This window comes from Lolium perenne, chromosome 5 (assembly GCF_019359855.2).
Source record: "Lolium perenne isolate Kyuss_39 chromosome 5, Kyuss_2.0, whole genome shotgun sequence".
Classification (NCBI taxonomy): domain Eukaryota; kingdom Viridiplantae; phylum Streptophyta; class Magnoliopsida; order Poales; family Poaceae; genus Lolium; species Lolium perenne.
Window position 1 is genome coordinate 232751596 of NC_067248.2, and position 21739 is coordinate 232773334.

Below are 21739 nucleotides of genomic sequence, written 5' to 3' on the forward strand. Positions count from 1 at the left end.
ACAATGCCGTATGACTAGTAGCTAGGAAAAGGAATAATATTTAATCATGCCTTAATATTGGAAGCAGTGGGATCTGTGGGAGTAGGGTCCAATTGATTACGATTTATATCTTGATTAGAGGCAAGGAAGGTCCAAAAGGAGGGGCAATTTTACATGGAAAGTAGATTGGATGGATGGATTTTGCGCGGAGGATTTGATTTAGATCGAGCGGCCCGGATATGTTCCGAATCTCCTTCACCAAACGCGTTGTATGACGTACGACCAACTGAAATATAATAGTAAAGATGGGGAGTGGTGTTTTGGAACATGGGAGCATATGCTCCCTATATTTTGGAATGCATTTTACACATATTTTAAATTTCAAAAAATTGAAACAAAAAACTCGAACATACGTCTTCATGTGCTACTCGCTTACAAAGTCGTTTCATAAAAAAATGAACTTATCATGTGACGTGGGTAAAAAAGACAAAATTCAGTGCTGAAAATAATGCTTTCCGCAGGATAAGTTTTCTCTTTTTTACATAGGCCATCAAAAATATTATTTTTTCGTGAAACTTGACGCATACACATATATTATGGAGATGTACATGTAGAATTTTTTATCAAAATTTTTCCACACTTCAAAATATGTTTTGTTAGTAGAGGGAGCATACGCACCCGGGGGCCAAATTGAATTTCCGCTTCTTTGATGACTTTTAAATGTTGAAACTATCCAATGACTGCGAGGGACTGATTGGACTCTAGAGTCTCGGAAGAAGAACCGGGCAGTGGTATGCTAACCCTCACTGAAATTCATGAGCTACTGGTTTTACTCTACTGTTTCGTTTTGGTTATGTAAGAACTGCTAAACAAAGCTTCCAGTTCAATGGTGGAGTGTGCATGGTTTTCAAAGGTGTCGGCATGCATTTTTAAGCCCCTGTGATATCATCGTTGTTGATGAAGTAATACTCGTCCCAGCTACAGGTTCAGCATCGCGACGCCTCGGTCAAGCTCCAGGCACAGCAGCTTGATGGCGGGCGAAGGCGACTTAGTGGCGGGGAACCGATGCGACGGGCTGGCGGCGGCGGCAAGAACGGCTCTACCCTAAGCGACATGAGCCACCGCCGACCGTAGTCGCTTAAGGAGGCGCTTAGCTGATTAAAAATAATGCCTACCAAAAATGAAAACAACCAAGCGCTCTATATCCCAACGCTGGCTGCTAATACGGGCGCTAAAACAGAATTATTTTCTGCCGCGTGGGTAGTCATTGCTGTTGGGAAGGAAACGTTGGTTGTTGGAGATAGAACTGGAGCGCCGGCTCCTATTGTGGCGTCGACGCAGGAGGTATTCCCAGGATTGACAAGGATTTGCTCGTAACGGACAGGCCAGGAAAAACACCCTAGCGCCCGCGTTCTTTAAGGATGCTAATCCCCTAAAATCGGATCTCAACTAAAATCGGATCTCAACTATCCCCAACTCTAACCTCCAATGGCCTGAGCCTCTTCTCCAATCTCCTCGACGCCAAGCCCTGCATGCGCCGCCAACCTCCCCTCAAGCTACGGCACGGGCCACCGGCCACCGGCCCCCACTCCACCCCCATTCCTTCCCGCAGCAGGTCCAACCCGTCGGCGTGGGCTTCACCCGCCGCCGTCTTTCGCTTCGACCTCCGGCAAGGACGCCGTGGACTCAAGTCGAGCCGGCGCCTACTCGTCTCCTCTCCTGCAGCGCCCCACGGAGTAGGAGACCTGGTGATGCCCGACCGAGTCGTGGAACTACACCGGGTTGACCTGGTGCCTCGCCGTCGGGGACGACCAGGGCGGCGCAGCCGTGCCTCTCGCCGGCGGGAGGGGCGCAGGAATTGCAACATGAGGCACGGAGGAAGGCCGGCGGTCGCCTTCCCGAGGTGCTGCTGCCGGCGCCGGCCACGAACCCAAACTGTTGCTCCTCATGCCGATCACCACATCGTCCACCGCTGCCTCCCCAAACTGCTGCTACCCGTGAGCTCCCTCTCCTCGTCCTCCTCATCGAGTTGCAGTCCTTTCAAATTCAGTACATATCATTTTATCACGTTGAATGAATGTGTTCGTAGCTGAAATTATGCATAAATCTCTTCTGCCATGGCATTAAAGATTTTGTCCTGTACGGCCTGATGATTACTTGAAATAGGCCACGAATTCGTAGGGAAATAACTCTGGCCTGTGTCGTTTCAGTCGCCCCTGAAAAGCTGCATTTTTTCGCATTCAGTTCTCACTAGTACATAGCTTCAAGTTTGAAGTGAAGTTTTTTGATTCCCAATGGATTGAAGTATGTCCTGGACTGCTGGTTGCATGCAGAATTTGTATATGTTGCTTTTTTTCCTATTGATGTAATACGGAAGCAGGAAATCTATTTTACTTGATTAAAATCTTGGTCTAGCTTCATGCTTCAGTCTTTTAGACAATGGGGACTGGGGACTTTAATTCTGTAAAGTTATCCATCATTTTTGTTTCGTGGACCCCGGTTCAGTTGGATATTGTTCTCTACTATTTGATCTTTTTTTAATGCACTTAATGGTTGTAGTAAACACAAGCCTGTGTAGTATTATTTCTGGGTTGGTTCGATTTTTGCGATTAGCTGTATGATTTTAAGCGGTCATACATGTAATTTTGTGTGTAAATATGATCACTTGTTTCTTGAACCTGCATTCGTTCTCAAGTGTAGTTCTGATCTGGTCATTTGCCATGTGATCTACTCACATTTTTTGAACCCTTGGCATGACTTTGTAGATTCGGATCATCTAAAAATTTAGGCCATGTGATCTTTACTCTTATCAGTAGATTAGTAATCATATGCAAATTGAGCTCCCAATTGGCATTATTAGGTAAAAAATATATTATCTTTCATCAAGTTAGTCAATTGACCGAGTAAGCATTCAACATAACAAGTTTACCTGGACAGTGTAGTATCTTGCAGGGACTCAAGTTAGCTGGTGTTGTTTGTGAGTTCATTGTCATACTTATTTCATGCTTGATGAAATGGATGTGTTTTGGAACTAATAGACTAGATCATCCCCACACCATTAAATTGAGTTTTGATCGGCACCCGATCTAAGAGCTTTAGATTGCGGCAAGAGTATGATATGCTTTTAATACGAGTTATTTTCTCGGAAAAGGGTTGCTACAAAATATGCATCAAGAACACCATAGCTACAACATCGCCAAGATGCCGTCGTCATGGGAGACAGCAATGCCTTGGTTGGTCTTTGAGTACGGTGGTCGGTCTACTTTCCTGTGCATGGTCATAACTAGTCACGCACACATTAAATTTTCAGCTTCATCAATAATAATGTAGCCACAGTGGATACCTTTAACTTTCTCTTTTATTTATTTGCCGTCTCATAACTAGTCACGCGCACATCAAATTCCTGCGTCTGCGGTTAGTCCCATATAGCATTCTAACATACAAAAAGAAAAAGAAGGTCACTAATAGTATATGTTGAATCAATGAATAAATAATAGACTTTTGAGACAACTAACCCGCTTTTTTTTATCCCCTAGGTACTTCACAACACGTAAGCTAGAGCAAATACTCTTGAATGCCTTCATCCGATTTGTCAATAGTCCACTTGAACAACAAAAATGTCACGATCAGTTTTTTCTTCTTTTTTAGGATCAGTTGTGGCTCAACTTTTTTTTCTTTTGTGGGTTTAGCCAGCACCGTCAAGCATGAGACTAAACCCACGAAAGAAAAAAAGAGTAGAGACACAAATGATACTAAAAAAAGAAAAAAGCGATCGTCACATGCTTGTTGTTTCAAGTGGACTATTGACAACTGTATGAAGGCATTCAACAGTATTTTCTCTAACTTACGTGTTTTGAAGTTCCTGGGGCATAAAAAAGAGCGGGTTAGTTTTCTCAAAAGTCTATTATTTATTCATTGATTCAACTTATACTATTAGTGACATTCTCTTTCTTTTTCTATGGAAGGGACGTAGCCCATGTAGTTATTCGATTGACTACATGGATACTTGGTTGGGCTTTGAGTACGGTGGTCGGTCTACTTTGATGTGCATTGTTCCGTATTATTGCTTGCTTTGATGTTGCTTTGTGACTAAACAATAGCATTACTTTATTGTATTGTCTTAAAGCATACTTACAGTGAAGCTGTTGAGAGTAATTTTCACATCACTATTGAGAGAAGAAAAAGAAAACTTAAACGATCTATCTTGGCCGTGCCTATTGGAAACATGTACATTTCTGGTTCAAAACATATATCATTATCGTCATGTGTATAATCTAGAATGTTATGTAGGCAAATGATCCTATTTTTTTTTGCTCATAGTACTCATGCCCATGCTTGTGCCCCATGCGAGAAAACGTTGAATGACATCAACGCCGACCTCCCCGAGCTCTTGGTGGTGGTCTCCTCTTCTTGCCGGTCTGTTGTCGCCGGATTCCACCTGGAGCAAATGCAAGCGTCTTCGGGAGAAGGTCGAGGGACAAGCTGGACCGTGATCTTGGTTCATTTCAAGCCCGCCACAAGATAAATATTAATGATTGCCAATGTCTTTCGTTGGTACCTTCTTGTTGTGAATCATTTCTCGGTTCTAGCATATCATTTGCTACGTTACATGAACGAGAGAGGTCTCTAGTTAGAATTTCTCTCACATATATATTGTTCGCATTAATTGGTTATATACATTACGGAGCATTGGAGCAGCATTATTCAATTTTTCTTTATTTAGTGAATTTCTTCATTGGATTTTTCTTGAATTTTCATGTATATATTTGTTCTTATGTGACACATCCGAGCTACGGACATAAACATGCGCCGACATAATTTCTTTGCTACATGCGGGGTTTGGCTCTCCGATGCGGCTCTTTCGGGATGCACTTGAAACCCTCGTGTCGTCCTAGGTACTCTTCTACTCCAGTTTCCTGTGGCCGAAGACCCCAGCTCCTCCTCTCCCATGTAGCCTTAACCGATGGTAGCCCCCGGTATTTACGTGCGACTCTTGTTAGACACCTCTATTGCTCCTTGCTTTCGATAACGGCTCCATGAAGCTTTGCATCCTCAAGATAAGGATCTGGTATATCTCAATCCACCGCGATGCCTCTCTCTTGTTGTGACGGCTATTGTACCATGAGATTGATGAATCATGAATGTGTGCTTTTGAACGGCATTTGAGTTAGCATATTCTCGGTGTACTGTGTGTTGTCATGTTCAATGCGGGTGTTACCTTGGCGGTTGGATCTGCTTTTTATGGTTAATTAGGGTGATTCAATTGGACACTAGTTAATTAGTTGATCATGCATGTCGGCGATCTTTGTTTTATATTTGTCTCCCGACATGTTTGCATGACATGTAGGTTTGTATTCAACTATGATATATGATGTTAATTGTATTTTTTGTCGAGCAGTTCTATTACTAGCTTGGTGATGGCTCTTGTTGTTAGGCATGTCTTTACGGGGGTAGATTTATGCATATCCACTTGCTCCCTCCATTCCAATGAATAAAGCTTATATTCTGAAAAGTCAAGCCAAGTAAAGTTTGACCAAACTTGTAGAAAAGTATATATCATTCTATAGGTATCACATGAAAATATATTTCATGATTTATCTAATAGTATTGATTTTGTATTTTTTGTGAAAACTTGGTCAAACTTTACTCGGTTTGACTTCTCAGAAATAATATAAGCCTTATTGATTGGAATGGAGGTAGTAGATGTTTACAAATGATTCCTTGTCACTTGCAGTTAAATAGTAACTTCTGTGACATATTTCTGGTAGGTACGTGTTAATTGTGGAATACTTTGTGGTGGTCCCCTCAAGTTGATCATCTTAAACTTGCTTTTTGCACTATTAACTTTGTATAGATACTTGAATGATATGATATTGTACCCGTCTTGGCATAATGTTTTGTTGATCTCCTTGAGTTGTGATGTGGAGGCATGTTGCAGTCTGAAATATAGCTTAGTACTAGTTTTTTTAATTATGTGAATGTGGTATTTTGTCACCATATGTTCTTTCTAGTTATGCTTGCATTTCTAATATCTGGCATGTTTGCTCTTCTTAGATTGGTGTCATGGTAATACACATGGTGATGACAAGGTCCCTTAGTCCTGCCACCCAAGGTGAGACCTATCCAGGTCTTCATTATTCATCTGCCATTTAAAGATGCTGACAGAATGGATATTAAAGGAGCATGCGAGTTGAACAATTTACACCTTGAATCAGGCAGGGATTTGAGCAGACTTGGATGCTCGTGACAACCATTCTCCAGGATCGAAATATTGTCAATGGGAAATCAAAGGTGTTCCTTTGAGAATCGAGATCGGTCCAAAAGATTTGTCAAATAAGCAGGTACAGAGGTGTCACTTGCCAGAATTCAGTTTATGGATTATTCTGCAAGTGATTGAAAGTACTTTGGCCATCTACTCTTGATCATCTAGAAAGTGTGCTTCGTAAATTAATACCATTTTAATTTTACGCTGAGACCATTTTGGTGTTGTGTGGATGCATTTAAACTTGCACCGAATGAATGATTGAGTTTAGTGGCTTATTTTGATCCTGCTAGTCATTGCAAATATACTGCGAGCTTGACCCTACCCTAATCTGGAACTTATGGTTTGAGAAACTAATTTGGCATGCTATGTCTATTTGGTTCTCTATTTGGTTGCCTGTTTTTAACCCAACTTTACCGCCTGGTGTGTATGCAGATAGGCTGGAACGAATATTTGCCTGTGGCAGCGATGTCCTTTTCTTGATCTGCATGGTTAAGGTGAAATTCTGGGCAACGTGATGTACCCTTGTCCCTAGATGTAAATAGTTCCTCATACTTTTTTGTACTTATTTTGACTGTACTTGGCTGGTGTGCACATCTTAGATTCTAGGACTATTTGGTTTTATCGTAGTTCTCCTTGATTCTAAGACTGTTTGGTTTTATTACTAGCTCTTGCATGATTTGGGTGTTGCTATCACCTTTAGGTATATATATTTATCCATGCATGTGTCGTGCCTAGTGTTAATACTGAGTGCAAATTCTATTGTGAGCTTTACTGGTTTGCTGCCCTGTTTTTGCATCATTCATTTTAGAGTAGAAAGCTAGCCTCGCAAGCTCCTCTATGTATAGAAGCTCGATTAGAAGTATCATCTCGATGTTACGATTAGAACTATACTTTTATATATTTTTGTTTCTTGCTTTGAATTATATTTTTGTTTCTTGTCTTGATATTTGAGGTATTTTAACTTCAGCTTGTTTGTGTTATGCGATGCCACATTGCATGTGTCGACTTCTGGCTTGGTCGCGGCCCACTTATTATTGAGCATTTAGTTCATGGGCCACATAACTGGTGCTTTGTGACTCTTTGTTTATTGGTTATGGTTTCAATATAAATGTATGCATGTTTAGTCAGCCATGCTCAAGGTGAGATCTAAACTCGAACATATGGTGTAGTTGCTAACATACCAATTCAATAGTTGCAAGGATTTTCACATTCCTTAATCCTTCTTGAGAAACTAAGTTGGGGTCTTAATACGTCGTAGGACAGATATAGGGTCTCGATGTTATGTAAACTGCATTTTTTTCTTTGGTCGTGTAATGTTATCGTGATTACGCCATGTAGTCATCAAGGCCTGCTCGAGAGGTATAAAAGGAATCCAAGCATTTATTTCTTGATTGGTATCTAATCCATGAATCATCATAATTTAGTGTAAAATGGCGCATACATAATGTTGCGGCGTGGCCACGAACCCAAGCTGTTGCTCCTCGATCATGCCGACCACCACATCATCCGCCACTACCTCCCCAAGCTTCGCTGCCCGTGAGCTTACTCTCCTCCTCTTCATCGACTTCGAGTCCTTTCAAATTCGGTATAGATCATTTTATCATGTTGAATAAATGTGTTAGTGGCGAAAATTATGCATAAATCTCTTGTGCCATGGCTTTAGGTTTGGTCTGTAGAGCAGACGATTACTTGAATTAGGCCACGAATTCTCGGGGAAAAAACTACGCTGTGTCATTGTAGTTGCACCCGAAAAGCTGCATTTTTTCGCATTCATTTCTTTTTCGAGAAAAGGCAAAGGACCTTTGCGTCTCTGTTCATTGGAATGGTAGAATGTTTACTGATCCTCCTTGGAGGCAGCATACAAAGAACACACTCGGCTACTCGGTGTATATCCCCGGGTTGCGGCGGCGCTACCCTAAGTCCCATAGCTTTGCCTTAGCCCCGGAGGAAGCTTCTTCCTTGACTTTGGACATCGGAGTCGCGCCTGAGACGGCCGTGCTCCCTCAAAAACACACTCGTTACGGTGCTTCCAAATCATCCATGGCGGGACGGCGCTGCTGATCCTAGCCCTTTGCGGAGGGTTTGGGCGTCGTTTGCTTCGCTTCCACCAGCCAAGTGAAGATGGAATCATCGGTGTCCCGTGGCGTGCGGCACGACAAACGCAACCAAGCCAGGGGCCTCGAGCCAAACTTGCTTGGCAAAGGGGCGGTGGATGAGTAGGTCTTGCATAGTCTCGGGTTCCCGATCGCATAGTAGGCGGCGGGGGTGGTGTTGCGGGCCACGACGCGCCCGGCGGTCGGCGATCCGGTTCTGCAGGGACGCTAACCGGTTGAAAAACTTGACCCATGGTGGCGCCCAAGCTTTCCAAATGTGCTTCCACCGGGCGGAAGGGTGGAACCCTGGAACGTGGCGGGTAAGCGGAGCCGGCGAGTAGTTGCCGCTCGCCGTCCACTTCGAGCGGTTGGTGCAGGGCGTCGTGGAGGCGTGTGCGTCAATGGCTTGCCGAGCATAAGGTCTTGCCCAATCTCATGGAGCCCGAGCGTGCCATGGATGTCTCGTGCCCAGGCATGGTCCTGCAGACCGTCCGCCACTGTCCTCAGCTTCCTTCTCCGCTTGGGTATGCAAGCATGCAACAGCGGCGCGATCTCGCCGATGGACCGTCCATTGAGCCATCTGTCCTCCCGAACAAGGCCTTGCGTCCGTCCCCGATCTCGCATCGTGGTGGATGCGAAGAACAGTGGCGCGCTCATCTGCGGTGAGCTGTAGGTCCGAGATCATGCTAGGCGCGGCGAGGATCAGTGCGACTGAGCCATAGCCAACGCAAGCGCAGGGAGAGGCCCGTGCGCTCCAGGTCGCGCACGCCCAGGCCCCCAAGGGAGATCGGCCTCGCCACCCGCTGCCAATTCACGTGACAATGGCCACCCTTGGCATCGGCGCGCCCAGCCCAGAGGAAGCCACGCTGGATTTTGACGATCGGCTTGATGGTTTTTGTCGGGGGCTATCACCGGCGGTTGGTGGATCGGGATGGCGCCTAGAACAGATTTGACCATAGCCGGGCGGCCGGCCCTTGTCCATGAGCCCTACCTTCCGGGTGGGGAGCTTCGCCGCGACCACTGTCGACCACGGGCTGCAGGTTGCGCGGCGGTGGGTTTCTTCACGATTAGGGGTATGCCAAGGTAAGTGATTGGCGGCTCGACGATCGGGCGGCTCGAGCTGCTGGACGGCTGCTGGACATCCTCGGGAACGCAACGAATCGAGTCGCGGTGCTCTTGGTGTAATTGACGCGGAGGCGGGAGGCGCGGTGAACAGTTCAGCGTTTCCTTGACAGCCACAACCTCCTCAGGTGTGGGGTGGCAAAAGAGGATCACGTCGTCATCATATAGCGAGATCGTGGGCATCTCTTTCCGCGGGTGTAGCTGCCCCAGGACGCGAAGCTCGACGGCGCGCTTGAATAACTTCCCCAAGGTATCAACTGCGAGGACGAAGAGCGGCGGTGAAAGGGGGTCGCCCTGCCTAAGCCCTCTTCTGTGCCAAATAGCTGGGCCGGGCGCGCCATTGATGAGCACCCGCGTACTCGCGGAGAGGACGGCGGGATGGCTAGCCACTCGAGGAAGCGATTGCCGAAGCCATGCGGCGTAGAGCCTCAAAGAGGAACGGCCGAGGCGATGGAGTCGAACGCCGTGCCGGGTCGAGTTTGAGGAGGATGCGCGGCGCGCCCGGTGGTGTAGGAGCCTGGCCGATTGCCGGACAAGGACGAAGTTGTCGTGGAGGCTTCGGCCGCCGATGAATGCATTACGGGACCGGGTGACAATGCCATCAAGCTTCGGCGCGAGACGCAGGGGACAGCACCTTGGCAAACGGCTTGGCCAAGAGGTGGATCGGGCTTATCGGCTCGAAGTCGCGCAAGGTGGACGCGCCGGCATGTTTTGGCGGCGGGGTGAGGAACGCTTGGTTCGGCTTGGAGAAACCGCGGCCTCGTAGCTCGTATAGTTGTTGGAACATGTCGACGACATCGTGCTTAACCGAGAGGCCGGCATGCGCGCGGAATTCGGCGGTGAAGCCGTCCGGCCTGGCGCCTTCCTTGCGGGCATGCGCCGTCTTGCTGCCATATCTCCTCGTGAACGGTGCATCAAGGTCAAGCGAGGTCCTCGTGGCGCGTGATGAGGTCGTCGAAGTTGAGCGTGCGATCGCGCGGCTCCTCCGTGCCCGGCGGCCCTCGTAATGGAGGAAGGCGGCTTCCGCGATCTCTGCAGGGTCCGTGAGCGTGCGTCCGTCAGCCGATAGGCTGTGGATCGTGTTCTTTTGCTTGCGGTAGGAGCATTGTCGATGAAAGAACGAAGTGTTGGCGTCGCCGTCCTTGAGCGAGGCGACGCGAGCTCGCTGCCTAGCCATGGTCCGTTCGAGCGATGCAAGGCCCAGGTACTTCCGCTTGATGTCTTTGCGCAGCCATTCCTCTGAGCGGATAACACCCTCCCTCTTGTGCCTTGTCAAAACTCAGCAAAAGCACGCGCGAGAGGGCAAGTTTGTGCCGCACGTTTCCCACGGAGAGCGCGCTCCAACTTGTCAGTCTTCGCGCCGTGGCCTGCATCTTTAGGAGCAGGCGCAGGAAGGGATTGGCTTGGTGAATGGATTGCCAGGCCGATGCCACCGTCTCTTGGAACCCGGGCATGCGAATCCAAAAATCCTCGAAGTGAAAACGCCGGTGCGCAGGAGGCAGGGGTGAACAGTCAAGCAGCAAGGGACTGTGGTCCGAGACGACGGAGGCGATGCAGCGAAGATGACAGTGACAATGCTGCTCTTCCCAGTCCACCGTGCACAAGACGCGGTCCAAGCGGACGAGGGTGGGCGGCGACTACGCGTTGGACCAAGTATAGCGGCGCCCGTTTACACCTCTTTGAGTGCGAGGTCGTTGATGACGCGTCGAAACCGCCCCATCATCCTCCGGTCTAAGTTACTGTTGTTCTTATCCTCGTCCTGATAGATCAGATTGAAGTCACCGCAGATCATCCACGGACCCTCGTAGTCCCTGCGGATGTCGCGTAGCTCTTGCAGGAAGGCGATTTTCTCGGCGTCCTCCTGCGGGCCGTACACCACCGTGATCCACCATGGGCCGGCGCTCGACTGGGTGCGGACCTTGGCGGTGATCGTGTTCGTGGTGAACTCTGGGTCGGTGACGGTCACCATCCGGCTCCTCCATGCAAGCAAGATGCCGCCGCGAGTATCGACCGCCGGTAGGTAAGTGAAATCGTCGAACTCCGAGGCAAGCGTTTCAAGGACAATGGACGAGTAGAGCAATTCCATCTTTGTTTCCTGGAGGCAGATAATCGAGGCGTACGTGATGGCCAACGAGCGGATGGCGATGCGGCGCGCACGTGCGTTGAGCCCACGTACATTCCAAATTACAATTTTGAGTCCGTAATCCATAGAAACGGGATCGATGAAGCACAAAACGGGCGCGTAGCCTAAACAACGACCGGCCGGTCATCCGCGTCGCGCCGCCATTCGGGGTCGGTAGATGGGCGGGTAGTTGGCGGTCCACCGAGAGCTGCGATCGCGATGAGGACGACGAGTGGGATTGGTGCTGCGAAGACGTCGTCGTAGGCTTTCATGGGCTCCGCCGTGATGGCCTGATCCGTGTCGATGATGCCGAGCGTGCGCAGGATCTGTATGTGGGCACGTCGCTCAGCAGTGGGCGGCGCATTGACCGTTTTTGCGGAGGAAGCCGAGCGTCCACGTCGTGGCGCAAAATTGGGTGGGTGGCGGCGCGTTCTTCTCCCGGGGTAGGCGGGCGAGCCCGGCTCCTTGGTGGCGGCCGTTAGGAAGTCGCCGAGCGTCCACGTGGTAGGCGGGCTGCGCGAGCCGCGGCCTTCTCTGAGCGTGATCGGCGGCGAGGCGAAGCGGCGGCCGGAAGCGGTGGTGTCGGCGTGGGGTGCGGCGGCAGCGCGGCGGGGCTTGGCGTGTTTGGCACGGCGGCGCGCGAGCCAAGTCCATGGTCGAGTGGGCCTGGTTTGCCTCATCCTGGGTCTCCTGGGCCTCTGAGGTCGTGTTGGAGGCCTCGTGGGCTTTGTGGGCCGGTCCAGCATCCATCTTGGGGGAAGCTTCCGGAGTCTTGGCTGGCGAGGTGGCGGGAGAAGGTGGTTTTGCATGGCTTCCGGTGTCACCGTCGTGCGGCGGCCGACCGGTCGCGACAAGCGTCCAAAGCGCCTCCACTAGCGACGGAGGTGAAGCAACGCTTTGCCCGACGGAGAGGATCGGTGTCGGGTGCCGAGCCGCTAGCCTCCAACGCTGAATCGGGGACTTCACTTTGCAAAGCGACCCGGTCGGGGACGCGCGCGATCTCCGGCCTCACGCTCCTTGGCCATGGCTTCGTTGGGGTCCCAGCTGCATTCCCGGCCGACACATAGGCTGCGACGCGATTGGGTCGTTCGTGGTGCGTGTAGCGCTGGCCCGGTGTCGCTTGTGCGGCGGCAGCGGCTTTGGCCCTCCGGACTTTGGCGAGGTTGTGCACGGCGGCCAGCCTTGGCCCTTCTCTTTTGGCGTGGCGACGAGGATGGGCGGCCTGTAGCTGTCCGGCCGGGGGTCCTTGCCCTTTCCCGAGGTGGTGGCGCCGCCGCGTTGTGGCCGTCGGAGCCCCAACCGGGATCAACGTCGACGCCGTTGGCGCGGGATGTGCGGGCGCGGTCCAGCCAAGGGAGTCCACGGCCATGCCATCAGCACGACCCTCCGGCGCGGCTCCGGTGCGCCGCCTCTTCCGACCTCTGCGCCGGGAACGTCCTTGAGCGCCATCTTGCCGGCCATTACCGGCGTTGCCACCCCCGCTGTCGCGGCCGCCGGCTTGGGAGGCGCGCGCCGTGTCACTTGTAGCCCCCTCGCCGGGGATGACCTCGATGGTGATGGGGTAGGTGAGGGTCCTTAGCGTTGGCGGCGCGGTCGGGATGTGCGATGGCAGAAGCTCGACGATCTCCAGGATGGCGCGGCGGCGAATCGCGGATGGGTTGTCGGAGCGCGCCGTAGCACGGAACACGGCCATGTCAGCGCGGGACCTGGTGCTTGGGTGAAGCCGCTCGATCCAGCAGTCCGAGCCTAGGATGTGCTCTGCCGTGGCTGCATGCCAGGCCTGGGCGGGGATGCCGCGGAGCTCGAGCTCGACGCGTTGATCCAACCTGCCTTGGCCGGCGTGGGCGAGCTTGCTCCACGGTCGCAGGAGGAAGGAGAAGTTGGCGGTGTTGACGAGGTGTTCTCCGGCGAGGCGGTCCATGGTTTGCTTGGCCGTGAAGAGGATGAGGAAGTCTTAGGGTGGTGGAGGTGGACGGTGAAATCCCCCGGCGCCAGGTCAAACATGGCGTAGAGGGCCTGTTCCATATCGCCCGCTCGCACGCTAGGCCTGGTCCCGGTGATGGAGGCCACCATGGCGCGTCGCAGGGTGAGCTCAGCCTCCTCGATCTCGACGAAGCGCGAGAGAAGGACACGCCGGCGCATGGGCGGTTGTGGAGGCGTCGGGGCAGCCGTGGCCGTGGCCGTGGGGGCGGCGAGCACCGGAGCAGCGGCCGGGGCGCAGGTGCGGCGCCGGCGACAAGCGCGGGCGCGACGGGTTGCCGCCGCGCGGTGGCCGCGCGCGGTCGTCGTTGAGGCGGCGGAGCCTTTGCTCGCGCGAGCAGGTTTCCGGTCGCCGGAGGAGTGGCCTAAGATGAGGCGGTGCGGCATTTGACCACTGTTGGTGCGATCACGCACGCGGTGGCCGGGGTCGAGCGGCGGAAGCAAAGCTCGTCACTTCCGGGAGGTCTTTGCGGCGGCGGGGCTCGGCGTGTGGCGTGGCGAGGCGCGGCGCCGACGGTTCCGGCGGCGGGGGCGTTGAAAGCCGTCCGCGTCGACTTGGGCGGCGCCCCAGTGTCCGTGGATCTCCGAGCGCGGGCCGATGCGGGCGAGGCCGGCACCCTTTCCCTCGCCGGCGACACGCTCGCGAGGCACGACCTCGGCGGCCGCGGGGTCGGAGTGCGGCGGCGGGGTGAGGGGGGGGGTGGCCGCGACATCGCGGGAGGAGGGCGCACGCGAGGATTCGCCGGCGGACGCGAGCCCGCGGCGGGTGGCGCCGGACCCGCCGGCGGTGGCCCTGGACGCCCGGGGCGGCGGGGAGGGGCTTATCTGAGGGCTGCCGGCGATGGACTCGACGACGGCGAGGCTGGTGGAGGTTAGGCTGGGTTAGGGCACATGGAGAGGACCTACCGTCGGGGCTCGTCGGCGGCGGGGCTACAGGTGGGGGGGGGGAGAGCTCAGGCTGCGTCTAGAATCGTGCGGAGCCATCCTCGAAACCGTAGTTCTTTTCCAACCGTCTTCGCATTCATTTCTCACTAGTACATAGCTTCAAGTGTGAAGTGAAGTTGATTCCCAAGGGATTGGAGTACGTCCGGACTCCGGTTGCATGCACTTTTTCCCTATTCTGAAATATGGAAGCGAGAAAGTCTGTTTAATTTAACTTAACTAAAAACTTGGCCTGCATAGGCATTAGATTCTTTTGATTTTTTCTCATGATGCACAAACACCGATGAAACTTGTGTCTTGTGCGGAGCTATTACTAGTCAAATCCGTTTTCAGTTTTCACTAAGGTTTGATAACTAATTTGTTGCGACTACCCTTGGACATGGCTTCTTGCTCTTCCTACGGTAACATGTGTTTTTTGTCTGGCTTTGACATTGGTGGCGGATGTGGGCCGCTGCTTGGTGTCGCCGGGAGAGGATGCCACCGTCCTTGTGTCCTGCTGCTCGACGACAACTACGGTGACGAGGTAATCCTGTCTCTCTCTAACCCTTCTGTTTGCTATGTGTGGTTGCTACGGATGGCGATCCGGTTTTGTTCCTTGCAAAATGCAAGGAATAGGCTTGAAAGTAGTAAGAGTTCTTTAAGAAATTCTTCTTTGGGACAGTTTTGTGAAATGGTAGGCAAGTGTGAATGTATGTACATTTTTGCACAACATAATAAAGTATAGGTCCAGATTAGATACAAAATTGCAATTCCTATCTGGTAGTAGATCTTAGCTGGACACTCTATTTGGACTCAACCTTGTCCAATTTGCTATCTAGCTGATATGTGGATGATTTTTTCATCGGTTTACAGCAACCTCTGCAGCAATCTTGTCCTCGATCAAACATGTAAGTCCAAGTTAGTAATCTAATAAGACAACCTAGCATGAAGACAATACCGCAAAGTGAATTGAGCGGAGACAAGAAGCAGAACAAGCTGACATCAAAATTTTCACCATTTCTCATTGTTTTTCTCCTAGTTGAATATAGATTAGCTATTTAGCTTATTTGTAGAGTAACATAACTAAAATACTTCTTTTTATCATTCTTACTTAAATAAAATGTTTCTATAGTTAGAAACAAAGTTTTTGTACTCATGTCGTTACGGATCTTGACAATATATTTAGTCTCGGCCTTATCCACATTTGACATTGATCTTATTTCATCAGTTTATAACAACCTGCTATTTGCGGCATACTATCTCAAATCCAAAATGTAAGTCCTTTTAGAAGTTGCATAAGCTCAACGTTTCTAGGTTTGACAATTTATACAGAAAAGAATAGACATGTATGCCAGCTAAGACAACCTAGCATGAATACTAGTACAAGGTAAGGTAGATTGAGGAGGTGAGAAGACACACCGAGAAATCTATGTTGAGCTGTAAGATGTAGGCACTCTCCTCTGTCCATAGATCCAGGCTTCTTAGGTACCATGCCTCGCCAATTCCGACATTACGCTGCTCACACGAGCACCACCACCAGAGATATTGTACCATCGGCTCTGAGAACAGCACATTGAAGTCCCTGCCCATGGTGGCCTGCAACCTGAACTGCTCAAGCACTGGGGCTACGATGTCAAGGTTACCCAGTACACCGCTGTTGTCCAAGACAAGCTCCTCGATCGACGACGAGTGGATTTTGACCGTGTCGAGGCCCCAACACCCGCATACCTCTAGCACGCGCAGGTTAGGGCACCGCGATCGGCTCGGCTATGTTGTCGACGCGGCGGCCGGCGCGGACACTCTCTCCAGCGCAGGGAACTCGATGTTGTCGCCCGCCGGTAAAGTCAGGTAGAGGTTGACCACACGTAGCTTGATCGAGGCGGCGCGTTCGAAGGAGGTAATCTGGATAGGAAAGTCGCGATCTTTACAGTGCCCCCAGACATCTATGATGAGATCCGCCGGGGCGAGCCCCGCGGCGGCATTGAGCAGGGTGGAGGCGCGAGCAGGGTCCAGAATCCTGTGTCTCTCGGGGATCTCTATTTCGAGGCGGGACAGGGCGGGGCAAGCGACCTGTTGGAGGGCGGCGTCGACTGCGTCCAAGGGCATGTCACAAAAGGAGAGCTCGAAGAGGTGCCTCCAGAGACCGTGCCACCTGCGGGAGAGAGAGCTTGTGTGGGCGGCGGCGCGGGCGCAGCGGAGGTGAATGAGGATTTGGAGTAGCATTTTGTTCGGAAGGGCGCTGATCCGGTCGTCTCCGCCGCCGTCTGTGCAGCGGCGCGGCTGGGAACGACGGCGAGATCCTATCAGCGACTGCGACCTGAGATGACGACCTTACCGCAGCTCCATCCCTGATACAAATCGGAAGGATGCGGCGAACTGCGGGACAGAGACGGCGGTCGGAACAAAGGAACCGGCGGCGGCGGCGGGCTAGACGAGTAACAGAAGTGTGCGTGTGTGTGTGTGTGTGTGTGTCGGGTGGAGTGTTGTGTTACCTGTCGGTGGTAGGGGCACGAGCGAGTACGGGAGCAGAAACCGTCGGGCTCCCAGCACCCTCGGTGGAGGAGGTCCCCGTCCGCTTGGCGGGTGGCGCAGACGGCGCATCCAAAGCCTTGCCATCCTCTTTCTATTGCTAGAAAATGGTGGTTCTCCTTTCCCTGGCATACAACTCTCATAGGTTGGGACTGATGTTCTATTGGCTATCACTCCAACTAAATCACCGAAGCCAGGTTCTTGTTCCTCATTCTGTATTTCATCTTCTCTTCGAGCTTCAGTACCAGTATCCATGTAGTCAACTAAATAACAACATGGGCTACGTCCCTTCCATTCTGTCTCCTCGGGCATCAAAGAATCCCGCTGATCTGAGCATCACATAAGAATAATAAAGTTAGCACGATCCACTTGCTTGCATGCTGTAATACAACCTTGGAAAACCAAGAGCGAGTAATACCTTCGGCTTCCCCCTCAATGGTATCTTTCTTATTTTTTACTTTCTGTATCAAAAATTTCTGATGTTAGCACCAAGACCACAAGCAGACACGGAGGAGAATTCAGTTGGTGATAAGCAAGACACTTTAGAAAACAATTACAGCACATGAATCGAATGTATGAATTATTACCTTCTCTGACATGCTGCGATGTTCATCCCAATAACAATTATCTACATAGAAGAAGGTGTTAGGTAGGTGGACAAAAGACAGAGGGCTGCTGCAGGTATACAGGCACATACGCTTGTTCCAACTAAATTTAATGCTATCCTTAGCGATTTTTTGTATTTTTGCTTTAGGTTGTGTCGTTGTCTTCTCTCTTTTATCTAGAATATCTTCAATATCCTTATCAGATTCTTGTCTTTGTCCTCGAATCGAAAACCTTTCCAGCACCCAACAATGTCATTTTTGGAAGGTCATCCTTATTGACAGCTGAACAGAAGAGGAAGTTGTAATAAAGAATTATAAATAGACTTCATTTTAAAATACTGAAATTGGTGATCACGAGAATCCCAACCTTGTGAACCTCCACCACCACCTCCTGCTAATCCAAGATATTGGATTCTGAATCCGAATCGGAACCAGAATGTTGTAAACAATCCTTGAAGGCGGAATACGAATCCGATTTTTTATAAGGGCAACCCAAAATTTGAGACCACATATCAAAGGTCTCTGAAGACATAGACGTAAAGACCTTAGGTACCACGAAGTGTAGGAGAGCCAAAGCTCATGCAAATCATTCTGCCACGTAGCTGGTAAACATTAATAATATTAAACCAAAAACAAATATGAAACAACACACATCAGTTACTAGCCAGTGGTACTTCAATCCATGTTCAGGACTAGCTACATTTGAAAAACAAAACTGTCAATGGAAGCTACTTGGATTGATGTGTCTGTGATTAGGAGATGAGAGTCACTTTTGTAAGTTCTCATGAGTTCTGATAAATCAGAATGTTCATTCTTTAAATTTTCAGCTTTATCAATAATAATGTAGCTCCAGTGGATACCCTTTAATTTTCTCTTTTCTATATTTGCCGTCTCATAACTAGTCACGCACACATCAAATTCCTGCGCCTGCGGTGAGTCCCATATAGCTTTCTAACATAGAAAAAGAAAGAGAAGGTCACTAATAGTATAAGTTGAATCAATGAATAAAGAATAGACTTTTGAGACAACTAACCTGCTCTTTTTTATCCCCAGGAACTTCACAACACGTAAGCTAGAGCAAATACTGTTGAATGCCTTCATCCAGTTGTCAATAGTTCACTTCGGAATAACAAGTATGTGATGATTAGTTTTTTCTTCTTCTTTTTTAGGATCAGTTGTGCCTCTACTTTTTTTTTCTTTTGTTGGTTTAGTCTCAAGCATGGGGTATCTCAAGCATTGCAGGGGTATCTCAAGCATTAGACTAAACCCACAAAAGAAAAGAAAAAGAGTAGAGACACAACTGATCCTAAAAAAGAAGAAGAAAAAACTGATCGTCACATGCTTGTTGTTCCGAAGTAGACTATTGACAACTGGATGAAGGCATTCAACATTATTTTTCTCTAACTTACTTTTTGTGAAGTTCCTGGGGGATAAAAAAGAGCGGGTTAGTTCTCTCAAAAGTCTGTTCTTTATTCATTGATTCAACTTATACTATTAGTGACCTTCTCTTTCTTTTTCTATGTTAGAAAGCTATATGGGACTCATCGCAGGCGCAGGAATTTGATGTGTGCGTGACTAGTTTTGAGATGACAAATATAGAAAAGAGAAAGTTAAAGGGTATCCACTAGGGCTACATTATTATTGATGAAGATGAAAATTTAAATAATGAACATTCTGATTTATCGGAACTCGTGAGAACTTATAAAAGTGGCTCTCGTCTCCTAATCACAGGCACACCAATCCAGGTAGCTTCTAAATGTAGCTAGTCGTGAACATGGATTTAAATCCTGAACATGGATTTAAGTACCACATCAGTCCCAACCTATGAGAGTTGTATGCCAGGGAAAGGAGAACCACCATTTTCTAGCAATAGAAAGAGGAAGGCAAGGTTCTGAATGCGCCGTCTGCGCCACCCGCCAAGCGGACGGGGACCTCCTCCACCGAGGGTGCTAGGAGCCCGACGGTTTCTGCTCGTGCCCCTGCCACCGACAGGTAACAACAAGGATGGAATTTTTGGAGTGGTGGGGGTGGCGGTTGGGCTGAAATGGCAAAACCCAAAGAAAGTGTTTAGAGGAGAAGGTCCAAAACCGAAAATGCTAGACCTACGGAGACTTACGGAATAGCTACGCGGTGACGCGGATGGAATTGTACGTGGCTGCTGCACGGAAGGAAAAAAAAAGCACCGCTAATTATGCAACAAACATGACGTGCCGCTAATTATGGAACCAATAGGATGTGCCTAATACGTTTTGCCCTTGTTCAGATCGATCACGACGACCTTCCTCCATCGCGCCGCCGTGCAGGGCCGCCGCCACCGTCCCGCTTCCTCCATCGCGCCGTGGTGAATGGCCGGGCTTCACGCAGGTACCTCACCATCGTCCTCAACCCGTAGATAGACCTCACCATTTTGACCGTTGGCGGCCGCCGGACATTCTGCTAATTATGCAACAAACTATACTGTAGGTTCAGATTGACCACGCCAAGCTGTTGATCGATCATTCTATGGCAGAGGAACAGGTTCAAGTAAATTGATCAAACCCAGTTCAGCTTGCCTGATCCTTATCCATCTGCGTTTGCAGGTACTCAATCTTCGTACTCTGCTATGTCAAAAAAAATGTCTCTCGTCAAGCTTTTTAAAATTTAATCACTAGCTAATCAGCACCTGTTTTAGGGGATAACACTGGTCACGGTGCACGCAAGTAGTAGTCCATTACCTCGAGCGGCAGTAGTATTAGTGTTCAGTTGGTTTGACTAATATGTTCTTTGTTTAATTAACTTCTTATATATATTCTTATAATATTATCATGATATACAGAAATGGGAGATGGGAGAAGAAGAAATCTGCACAAAAGGAGAAGAAGAAAGCTGAACAAGAGACATTTCTAACAAATACTTTGATTCTTCGAAAAGCTCTACACTTTAAGTCCACTAATTTAGTATTTATTTCAGGTTCACTCCATGAAAATGAAAAATAAAAGATCAAATGCAAAAAAGAAAATCATCCGAGAGAGACAGGCTACAACAAGAGGAGACGAAATATGAGGTAGCTATTTCTTTAGTTACAGCACAATTCAAGTATCTTTGTTTGTCATCTCTTTATTTTCACTACATACCTGAGCACATATGTCTTTTACCACTTTATCTGGACCAGGAATCTTTTTTCTTGGACATTAGTTTTTCTTTTTGAAACGCGGGCAAAAGCTTTGCCCTTTCTATTAATTAAGGAGAAGTTTTACAAGAAAAAAAAGGTGTTGGACTATCGATACTTTGGCTCATGCGTTGGAAAAGGCAACGGGACATGGGCTTCTCAATAAGATCCGAGGGCGGGGTACCATCCTCCGCACATCTCTTTATGCGGATGATGTGGCAGTTTTGTAGCCCCTATTAAAGAAGACATTCAAAACCTCGCCCACATCCTCAATGACTTCGGAAAGGTTACCAGGCTATGCACAAACTTCCTCAAGAGCTCCGTAGTGCCCATAAGGTGTGCCAACATTGACCTCGATGACAGCCACAATACCATATGGAGCAATTCATGTATATATTTTTGTCTCTTTATTTATTTCTATAGCAAGTACCTTCTAAACTTGCTTGGTGCAGGAACCGTTTGACTTTAGTGTTAGCAACATAAATCAAACAATGACAGCTGCATCACCATATGGAGGTTCATCGTCTGTCGTTATGCCTCCAATTCTAGGAAAATATACAAGCATGTTGTATCAAGTTCAGCAAAGCTCCGCTCCTGTGTCCAGTTCTCTGCAATTACGCTTTGATGGAACTGGAGAAGTCCAACAATACGATGGATCAAAGTTAGAGATGAATTGTGTAATTTAAGGATGTTGGATGCAGACCTTTGTTATAATCTTTTATGCACTTGGAAATTTTAATGTAATAGCTAATAGGCACAGGGTAGTAGAAAGTAAACGAATTTATGTTTTGGAATCTGGATTCTCCACAGTGTATTTGAACTGATTATTGAATTATATGCGATTGCAATTTTCAGTATTGGAATAGAAAGATATCATAATGAATTTATCATCAAAAGAGTTTATTATTTATTATCTTATCATACAACATATCACATTGTATAGCATACAAACTACCAGCAACAGTAGTTCACAGA

At 49.0% G+C, this 21739-nt stretch overlaps 1 protein-coding gene and 3 long non-coding RNA genes across 6 annotated transcripts; 2 read left to right on the forward strand and 2 right to left on the reverse strand.

Annotated features, from left to right (window-relative positions):
* The first annotated feature begins 4972 nt into the window (after positions 1 to 4972).
* On the forward strand, positions 4973 to 7059 carry LOC127298276 (uncharacterized). Its single transcript, XR_011746104.1, has 4 exons — positions 4973 to 5047; positions 6034 to 6091; positions 6195 to 6320; positions 6677 to 7059. It is a non-coding gene; the product is annotated as an uncharacterized lncRNA (long non-coding RNA).
* A 3001-nt stretch (positions 7060 to 10060) lies between these two features.
* On the reverse strand, positions 10061 to 10636 carry LOC139831765 (uncharacterized). The gene has a single exon (XM_071821093.1). The coding sequence runs from the start codon at positions 10634 to 10636 to the stop codon at positions 10061 to 10063; it is 576 nt and encodes a 191-aa protein (XP_071677194.1).
* Positions 10637 to 14970: 4334 nt separating this feature from the next.
* Positions 14971 to 21553, forward strand: LOC127302258 (uncharacterized). Of its 3 annotated transcripts, none has more exons than XR_011745673.1 (5): positions 14971 to 15026; positions 19880 to 19980; positions 20080 to 20195; positions 20432 to 21100; positions 21217 to 21553. It is a non-coding gene; the product is annotated as an uncharacterized lncRNA (long non-coding RNA). The 3 variants fall into 3 exon arrangements; XR_011745672.1 differs by having other exon boundaries at positions 20432 to 20659; positions 20768 to 21553; XR_007852758.2 differs by having other exon boundaries at positions 20432 to 21553.
* Positions 17376 to 17815, reverse strand: LOC139831378 (uncharacterized). Its single transcript, XR_011746105.1, has 3 exons — positions 17709 to 17815; positions 17599 to 17639; positions 17376 to 17472 (listed from the first exon to the last, which is right to left on the reverse strand). It is a non-coding gene; the product is annotated as an uncharacterized lncRNA (long non-coding RNA).
* Positions 21554 to 21739: the final 186 nt, after the last annotated feature.